The sequence below is a fragment of the Pundamilia nyererei genome, unplaced genomic scaffold (genome assembly GCF_000239375.1).
Source record: "Pundamilia nyererei isolate P.nyererei 1_Seehausen unplaced genomic scaffold, PunNye1.0 scaffold00504, whole genome shotgun sequence".
NCBI lineage: Eukaryota > Metazoa > Chordata > Actinopteri > Cichliformes > Cichlidae > Pundamilia > Pundamilia nyererei.
Window position 1 is genome coordinate 111,964 of NW_005187905.1, and position 9,961 is coordinate 121,924.

At 41.9% G+C, this 9,961-nt stretch overlaps 2 protein-coding genes across 2 annotated transcripts in view; both read left to right on the top strand.

Annotated features, from left to right (window-relative positions):
* Window positions 1–2,056, top strand: part of LOC102200938 (uncharacterized) — a 43,217-nt gene extending 41,161 nt beyond the window's left edge. Inside the window, exon 6 of the mRNA XM_005754080.1 lies at window positions 1,948–2,056. Within this exon, the coding sequence (XP_005754137.1) occupies window positions 1,948–2,056 (109 nt within the window). The remainder of the gene's footprint in view (window positions 1–1,947) is intronic.
* A 6,829-nt stretch (window positions 2,057–8,885) lies between these two features.
* LOC102199926 (zinc finger protein 827-like) overlaps window positions 8,886–9,961 on the top strand; it is a 15,469-nt gene continuing 14,393 nt past the window's right edge. The window contains exon 1 of the mRNA XM_005754076.2: window positions 8,886–9,179. The gene's annotated coding sequence lies outside the window, so the exon portion shown is untranslated. The remainder of the gene's footprint in view (window positions 9,180–9,961) is intronic.

A 9,961-nucleotide genomic window follows, 5' to 3' on the forward strand; every position in this document is an offset into this window, starting at 1 on the left:
TTATTTACTAACTAATCTTAAATGACTGTTCAGCACAGAAATGAAGCCCAACAATCATGTTTTACAGTCCCGTGGTCTCAGCCTCAGATACTCAACTAATCAAAGTGATGTCATGACAACAATGAATGACCAACAAAACATTTTTCTCCTTCATTTCTGTCAAACAAAGCTGTATGTAACGTTTCTCGCGGTTAGTATCATGGTTGCTAGGCAACCTGAACAGCGCGACGAAGGCTAGACCGTCCCATTTCACAAGCCTCTCACTTCCGCACTTCTCGTACTTATAGTACGCACCGTATGTAGTACGCGTAGTGCGCATACTTCAAGCGTGCAGACCCTGAATTGGGACTCAGCCTGTGTGTATTTAAGTCTTCTGTTGTAGTAGTTGCTGGTCCGTCTGTGTATCCACCATGCTTCATCTGTGTGTTCTCCCTGCTGTCCGTCGTCATTTACCGCTGCTCATCCTCCTTTGTGTTCAGGTCCTGGTTTGTGTTCAGTAGTTTAGTAGTCCTCAGTTTAAATAGTCTTCAGTCCCGTTTGCTGTTTCTCCATTTGCATTTTGTGTTCAATAAACCACCTCCCCTTCACGAGTGCCTGCGACTTGATTCTCCTTTAATATTTCCACACGACTCACTCTACTCGCCGTGACAAGTACATGGTTGTGAAGCAGGTCATATAAAGCTTTTACTAATTTTCATATTTGGTGTGACCTTGATTGATTTTGAACTGATTTAAATTGAAGTTAAAATGCCTCGAGCTGTTATTGGTGTCTGCCATCAAGCGTTGGTCCAGTTACTTTAAAAAAAAAAGTAATTAGTTCCTGAGTGCTTATTACTTCTCCAAGAAAGTAATCCTGTTACTTTATTGATCACTTATTTTCAAAGGGAATTTGTTACTTACTTACTTTTTAAAAACATGATACACAACCTGAATAGGTAATAAAGCAATAGATCCTTAAGCCCAGTTCTATTTTTTCTGCATAATCTGTCATATAAAAGGTAATGAAATGAAAAAGTCTCCTTTTAAAACTTGTTTTAATCTTTTAACTTTATGCACATTGCACAAATATTAAGTTATATGCAACATTCTCTGACTGGAAGAAAATCTTTAACATTTAAACCAATTCTCTGCAATATTCCAGCAAATAAAATAAAATAACTTTTATGTTTACACTCACTCTTTCAAACAGATGAGAGTAAAACACAGCAAAAAATAAAGTCAAAGATTCAGCGGCACTAAATTCTGTCACTCTTAAATCTACTGTCACATGTTTAGCAGGAGGTGGAGGTTTGCCCGGTGCCACAGAGGTCATGTCAGTGGGAGGATCTGTGTGAATTTCTCATGCCCGTGGCAGTGCTTGCTCAGATTTGAAGTTTAATTTTTCTCTGTAAAAAGAAGTTTTCTTCCTACGCAGAGTGAACAGCGGACGCTAACGTTTTTGTCACTTTTTATGGAATCAAACTCAAAGTAATGTCAGTACTTCCACGCTTTAAACGCTGCACACTCATACTCTCTCCTGCACTAAGACACTCTCACAAACAAAATCACGGTTCACTAATGCAGTAATGAAGAGTTCTTACAAGAAATTAACAGTAATCTAATTACGTTTTTGCAATAGTAATCCCTTACTTTACTCGTTGCTTGAAAAAAGTAATCAGATTATGTGTCACTGCCCACCTCTGCTACCATCACACAAAATTTGGACATGATGTCTTGAAAACTGTGGACACTAGACAGACAAACAGAGCTGATTATGTCCCTCGTCCTTTAGAAGGGTGAAAAATGATGCAGAAAGGAACCACAGTGAGATCCTAAATGTTCCAGTTTTCCTTTTTCTTAGTGTACCATCTCTGCTTATCAACTTTTGAGCTTTTGTGTTTTGCTTTTCTTCTTGTGATGACAACAAACAGCCTTTTTTTACTCCCTCTTTCTCTCTCTGTGACACAGGTACAAAAAGGTGATAAAGGAGAATCAGGATCATATGGATGCATTTAAAGCCATCAATATCTTCAGAGAGCACATGATGGCCCAGAAGGCTTTCTACAAGGCTCTGTAAGAACATATCAGTGCGCGTCTCTTTGTTTTCTGTTGCCTGGAGTTTCTAATGTGTGCGTCTCTGCTGCAGGGTCTGTTCATCTGAAGAAGGCAAACAATGAAGAAGTAAAGCAAGATGGGTCAGCTTTACTGTAGAGTCGGCAAACTGTCAAATGAATTACCTTGATTATTCTTGTTTGGTTTCAAAGCTCAGCTCAGTCTTTCTGTTTTCAGCAGTTTTATGGACAAGTGCATGTTTTTTTGCCTGCAGACAGACGTCACTGCTGGGATGAAGGAAACAACTTTAACTCTCTTCAATCAAGAAAGCTTGATGCTGCGTACTGAGAAGCTTGAAAAGAAAAGCAACTGGACTTCTTTGTTTCACGTTTCATCTCTGAGGTGAAACATCTTCAAGAAACTCAAAGAGGTCCAGTCAGTATTCTTTTCAAGCTCTTTGGATTACCATGACCTGGATAACTGAGAACTGTTTCTCCCCCCTTTGAACCAAATCTTCTGTTTTTTAATATACCTTGCCCAGATTGTTTTTGCTAATGAGCAAAAAGATTATGTATTAGATTTGAGATATGAAACATTTAATAAAAACACTGTAAAATGTTTAAGTTAAAACACAGTAATTTACAAGGGAAAAATGTGAAGCATGAGAAAAGATAAAATCTGTTATAAAATCTGTTATGGGTTAAAGCATGTAAACCTATTCTAACAGAAACCCTAAATAAATAAAATAAAAATAAAACCCTCAAATAAAATAAAACCCTCAAATTCTGAATTTGTGCAAAGCGTTGTTTTTCCATTTTAATCCAAAGGGAGAAAAACCATTGAAACTCTTTATTCATGTGTGTTTATGTTTAAAGATGCATCGTAATAACAGACCATTTCAAACGGCTGTCTTTGTCTCCCCCTGCAGGCTCAAATAGGACATTGCACCCTTTTAAAGCTCTGTGCAAAGTAATTGAGTACTACTATTAGTACTACACTTATCCAACTTTACTACTACCTTACATTATTACCAATGCTACTATTTAGGAATACTTTCATTGCTTTCATTTCTAATACCGCTACTGCTTCTACTCTACATTTGCAAAAATGTTTGAGCAAACACAGACAAAAGAGGACACGAAAGAAACAACTTTGAATCTCTTCAAGAGTATTCAAGACTGTTAAATTTGATGCATATTTTTAGTTTGAACTGCAACCTATGAATTAAATTTTATTTTTTCTGATATCTGTATGTCAAATTTTCCACTTGACTCAAAATTTGGAGTTCAGTATCTCGAATTTTCAACTTAACTATAACTAAACAATAACTAAAGTTGAAAATAAGCTGAAAGTTCATCATACTAACATTGTATTTTGAGATAACTTTCAACCTAACTCTGCCTGATGTTTTAATATATTCACAATGTTGTTGTTTTTTGGGTTTGTTTTGTTTTTATCATCGATGTGATCAGGTCCTGGCCTAACATTTTTTATTTAGGGTTATAGAATTTGAAACATCGAGCAGGTGTTACAGAACACCAGAGGATTATCGCCGTTCTCTACTGTAGGGAAATACTCGATAGCTAATTAGCATTCTGCGTCAAAGATTTTGTTGGCAATAACATAGTGTGATTTAGAATACAATTATTTGGCAATAGCTACTTGCAGCACTGGCTGTTAAAGCGGTTTAAAAATGGACAAACCCTGGATATTTGCGTGAACTTGCTTAATATTAAACGCAGAAGTCAGGGTTTTTCTATTGGATGAAAGGCTTACGTTAAGAGACAAGCTAGCATTACCTAACATTGAATAGAAAAAACACAATTTAGGGTTAGATTACCTAAATTAAATTATCCTTTTTGCTAATGTTGATCATACTTTCCACTGATGGACATATTCCAGTTATGGCAGATGAGCTTCATTATATGAAGCTGTTTTTCTTCAAGCTAATCATTACAATTTGGATGTGGTTGAGGCAGAATAGTGGTAATGGCCTTTACTGATTTCTATATCTACTTCACTTCATGCAATACTAACATTAAACCATCGTACTGTCATAGCAAAGATTGAAAAAGAACATTGTGAATACCTTATTATTAATAACATAAGATAACTTTGACATAATTGCTCTGTTTGAACCAGTTATTTGCAACTGTTTACATAAAGCGGAAGCCTTAGTTATACATATTGAATATGATACATACGACAACAAAAATAAAATGTATTCATGGCCATTTTGTAACGTTATTGCGATAGGGCCCCCTTCTGATGTTTTTACGTAATTTGAAGATGTCAGAGACATTACATTACATTAGGGACCCCAAGCAAATGTTATTTCCATGGGCATCCTCTGTTGGTGTGTGGTGTCTATTTAAAGTTTCATACTTAGTAGTATTAATACAACCATCAACAACCACGTATGGTGCAATGAATGTTTGTATAAGTTTCTTGTGAGACATCGTGTACACATTGCTCAAGAGTTGTCACTGAACGTGATAGAACTACAGGTCGTAAGGGGAAAATGTGCGTTCCCCGACTGGTTAGCGACTAGTTTATGGAGGTTGCTCGCTGTTCCAGGGTGAAAGTGATAGCTAAGAGGCTACTGCACCAAAAACCTCATGGCTATGGTGACATGGTTTTCTGTGTTTGGATGGAAGATGGTAACTTGCTTGCAAAACTAACTGCAAGCCAAGTGGTAGAAAACTAGAAAAGTTAACTACCGCAAGATGGTGACGTGAGCTGTCGCAGTGGTCCGCGGGCTGCACAATTTAGCAGCTTTCTTTTTTATTTTGAGTATTTTTTTTTCACTTCTCCTCTGATTAGCAAGAGCACATGTGTAGTACAGTAAAACTGAACAGCTCATGGTTCTAGACCACACAAACCTGCACACTTTCTACGACAATGACTGGGACTCAATCCCCCCTGATATCCGAAGGAATACGGACTCCAACTTCACCATACAACCGCTGAAGTGGCACAGGCAATGGAGGCACAGGAAACAGAAGATGGGGAAGAGAGCGGGGCTAAGAGCTAAGCTAAGTGCTAACCCACACAGACCTGCTATTCCGAGTCTCTTCCTCATCAACTCACGGTCACTAAACAACAAGATGGATGAGCTACAACTGCGGACTGCCTCACGTTGTTTGGATTACTGTGCTATGATCACAGCAGAGACTTGGCTGGACTCTTTTACCCCAGACACTGCAATTGAGCTAGCGGGCCACACTACATTCAGACCGGACAGGAGAGTGTAACAACAACAAAGACTGGTAAAGTGTTCCTGAACCAGAAGCCATGGCTCAACAGCGAGGTGCGAGCTCTACTAAGAGCATGGGACAGTGCCTTCAAATCAGTAGACCAACAAGTCTACAAAGAGGCACGCCAATCTCTGCTTAAAGCGCATAACAGAAGCCAAGCGCAAATACAAACAATGCACTTTAACACAAACAACTTCAAAAACATGTGGCAGGGGATCAAGACACTTACTGGCTACAAAGACAGTCACATACAAACAAACTCCATGGACATCACCTTACCTGACACCCTAAACCAGTTCTTCACCCGCTTTGACCAACAAAACAGGGACACCATCACCTATCCTGCTGTTTCAGAGAGGGACAAGGCCCCCATCCAGCTGGAGCAGCATCAGCTCAGAGCCGCACTGCGCAGAGTCAACGCGAGGAAGGCAGCTGGTCCAGACAGTGTGGCAGAAAGAGTGCTTAAAGCATGTGCAGACCAACCAGCAGAGGTTTTCACCACCATCTTCAACCTCTCACTGTTAGTCTGTAGTACCATCCTGCTTTAAGTCAACTACCATCGTTCCAGTGCCCAAGAAGAGCTGCTTGAATGACTACCGTCCAGTTGCTTTAACATCCGTAATTGCTAAATGTTTTGAGAAACTCATCATGTTGTACATCAAAGCTGTCATCCCTGCAAACCTTGATCCATACTAATTTGCAAACAAGGCAAACAGGTCGACAGAGGACGCCATGATAACAGCTCTTCACACAACCCTCACACATCTGGACAGTAGTAACATTTATGTGAGAATGCTGCTTTTTGACTACAGCTCTGCCTTCAATATAGTTCAACCCCACAAACTGATTAATAAAGTAAGCTACTTAGGACTCAGTAGCTCACTGTGCACCTGGATATTGGACTTCCGGAGCGATAGACCCCAGAACATCAGGATGGGAGAGCACACCTCCTCCACCCTCATTCTGAACGTAGGTGTCCCACAGGGGTGTATCCTCCATCCCTTAATATACTCTTCACCCATGACTGTTCTTCAATTCACACCAGTAACACCATTATAAAATTTGCAGGCGACACCACCATCATAGGAGTGATTGACGACAACAACAATGAATCAGCCTACAGAGACGAGGTTCAGCATCCGAAACAATGGTGTGACAACAACAACCTGCATCTGAACACAGCCAAGACCAAGGAGATGGTCTTGACTTCAGAAGAACAAAGCAATCAGAGCACTCAGCCCAAGGAAGTACAGGGTGGGCCATTTATATGGATACACCGTAATAACATGGGAATGGTTGGTGATATTAAAGTCCTGTTTGTGGCACATTAGTATATGTGAGGGGGCAAACTCCTCAAGATGGGTGGTGACCAGTGTTGGTCAAGTTAATTGAAAAAAGTAATCAGTAACTAATTACTGATTACTTGAACTTACTTGAATTGAACTGAGGGTCCTGTTCCAATTTTTGTTTTGCCCATTCTGCTAATTCTGTGCGCTGATCTGGGTCATCCTCGTTGAGATGCTGCAGTAGCTGGAGTTTGTAAGGGTGCCATTTGTGAGTAGCTAATATCCGCCGAAGGGATGTTCGACTAATGCCACTCTCTAGTGACATGCGGCGAGTGCTACGCTGTGGGCTCTTGCTGAATGAAGCTAGGACAGCCACTGATGTTTCTTCATTAGTGGCAGTTTTCTTGCATCCACATTTTGGCAAATCCAACGCTGAACCAGTTTCACGAAACTTAGCAAGCAGTTGGAGCATGGGAGATGGGTGGTCTCGTAGGGTGTCTTGCATTGAAATCTGCTGCAATGACCCAGTTACTGCGTTCACCAGATATCAACACAATTTCGATCCGCTCCTCACGTGTTAACCTCTTCGACATGTCAATGGCTGTTGAAAGGCATGTCTTTCAGAAAGAGCAAGTCAAAAAGAGAAAAAACAATTGAAACCTCTATTAATTCTCACCGCACACACAAGAAATTGAAAAAATAAAACACCAGCAATTATTGCTGGACTGTGAACAAAGAGAAACTTGTAAATAACTCATGAAAGAATAAAGTTACGTTGAAACCAAGCACACCATTGTTTTTCTTGTGACATTAACAATACGTTTGATGGGTCACATGGCCCTCTTCCTATTGAAAAAACAAAAGTTGTATCCAAGATGGCCGACTTCTAAATGGCCAACATGGTCACCACCCATCTTGAGGAGTTTGCCCCCTCACATATACTAATGTGCCACAAACAGGACTTTAGTATCACCAACCATTCCCATGTTATTACGGTGTATCCATATAAATGGCCCACCCTGTAAGGGTAGAAGGCTTTACGTTCCTCGGGGTCCACATCTCGACCAACCTTAACTGGTCCACAAACATTTTCCACCAGGTAGGAGAAGCACAACAAAGGATGTACTTCCTCAGGAAGCTGCGTCAGGCCCAATTACCCCAGAGACTGCTAATTAACTTCTACCCTCTGACCTACTGCTCCACACTCTGGTTCAACTGCTGTACTGTGGAGGACAATAGGAAACTGCAATGGGTGGTGAGTGCAGCAGAGCGGGCAACTGGTATTTCACTAACCCCCTCAGAGACATTTATACTGGCAGACGTCAGCAGAAAGCTAGCATCATCATCAAAGAACCCTCGCACCCTGGACACTCAAAACACTCCCAAACTGTGTTTCATTGTTCTGGTAACAGTGACAATAAATATCTTATCTTATCTTATCTTATCTTATCTTATCTTATCTTATCTTATCTTATCTTATCTTAAACAAACAAAAAATGGACTTCACAGTTTCACCACTGCTTGGAGAGGAGTTGCCAAGTGTTTGCAGACATGCAAACTACAAGCACCAGCAGCGATCTGCTTCCGACCAAAGCAGTCAGCTATTTTCCTTGTGACCAGCAGTTTCCAGAATGGTCACTGCACTCTGGAGCTTTAGCAGTCAGTTTCACCGCAGCTGGCATCAACCACTCACCAACCAGTCAGGGAGTGCAAATTTTTCTCTCTAGCAACCAGCGGTGGTCTATGGCAGCCCAGTGTCACAGGTCCAAAATGATGCAAAAGTTAATGTCACATGGTTAGTAGTCAGGTTACTGCTAAAACATGTGGCTAAACAGTTATGGCCACGTAGACTTGCCAAAATTTTAGGTTAGGTATGTAAAAAAGAAAAGAAAAGAAATCCAAATTACTATACGTCTAAAGTTGGACACACCTAAATAAAATCTTGAAATGCTGAGATAATAAATGAAAACTAAAACATTTTAAATAATAACCTGAATAATAACAACCTAAAAGTTCATCTTCTTTTGCAAACATTATCACTATTTGTATTGGTGCCAGCAGTTCAAGTATCGTGTGTAATCTGAGCTGGGAAAAAGTTACTGCTGTAATACTGCATGCAGCCAACCTGATGCAGTATGTGGAAACAGGTCTGTTAGATCAGTGTTCAGTGAGACAGTGGAGCAGTTGCAGGATCATGTCCCCCTTAAGAGTATCCAACATGCAGGTTTCTCCTCATGGTTCGTGCTGATGGAGGCTGTTAACATGTTATGTGCCCTGTGCAGACACACGCTGCATCTCCCTCACACAGACACACACACAGAGAAAGAGAGAGGGAGAGAGAGAGCAGGAGGAGGAGGCGGAAACCTCCATCTGCCCTGCTCGGTGACCGACCCGTCATCCTCGGGCTCGGGGAACAGACGGATCGTCTCCTCGCTGTTGTCATTTTTTTAATTTTAACTTTCACATCTCTGGATGAGGAAACCGCGGGGAGATGATGTGACCACGGGAAAAGCGAGAAGAAATTTAACACGGAGCAGATCTTCAGTCTATATATAGGCTATGCCCCGGACTGCACCACCACCACCACCTGCCCCCCCTGGTGCCGGTAAGTCACGGAGGGAAGAGGAGGTGGGAAGCTGGGAGAGAACCGTGGTGTCCCGGGGCGGGTTGGTGCTAGCCGTGCCTGGGTATCGTTGGTAACTGACCCGTGAAAATGACTTTTGAGGTCTCGTGAGGTCGGGTTACCGTTCAGCCATGTTGCAGGAGATCGATAGGCGAGGGAGGGAGGGAGGAGGTGTGTGTGGGGGGGCCGTTGGACTCTTGACACCTGCCCTTGTTCCCCATAACTGAAGGCAGCGCGAGGGAAAACCGTTAAAAATGTGTAAATTGGCAGTTAGGCGGCTCTAAATGGCGTGATGACTTTCTGACTCGGTGTGGCGGGGAGTCGGAGTGCCGTTCAGCCATGTTGCGGGGGGGTGTTGGGGGGGGGCTGTACAGGAGGAGGAGGGAGGTAACTAGCTAACAGCGGGGCTCCGGGGGCTCTGACTCCGACCGACCGACCGACACCGAGAGGGACGTGAGGGGAAGGGGAGGGGGTGTTGTGGAGAAGCTGGTGCCCGATGATTGTCGCCTCCCTGCCGGATGCGGCGGCGGCAGCAGCCCGCGCGGTGTCGCTTAGAGACGGAGGCAGGAGGCAGAGCGAAACGGGGTCGACGGGGGTAGTGAGTGAACCGAGGCAATGAAGAGCCTGCCAGCCACATTTGATTTATTAAATAAAATTATTTAGTGCAATTTTTTAATTAACAAGGCCCTAAATGTAAAAAAGATGAAGCAGTGAATTTAGCAGGATTTTTTTATTTATTATTTACTATTATTATTTAATTGCTA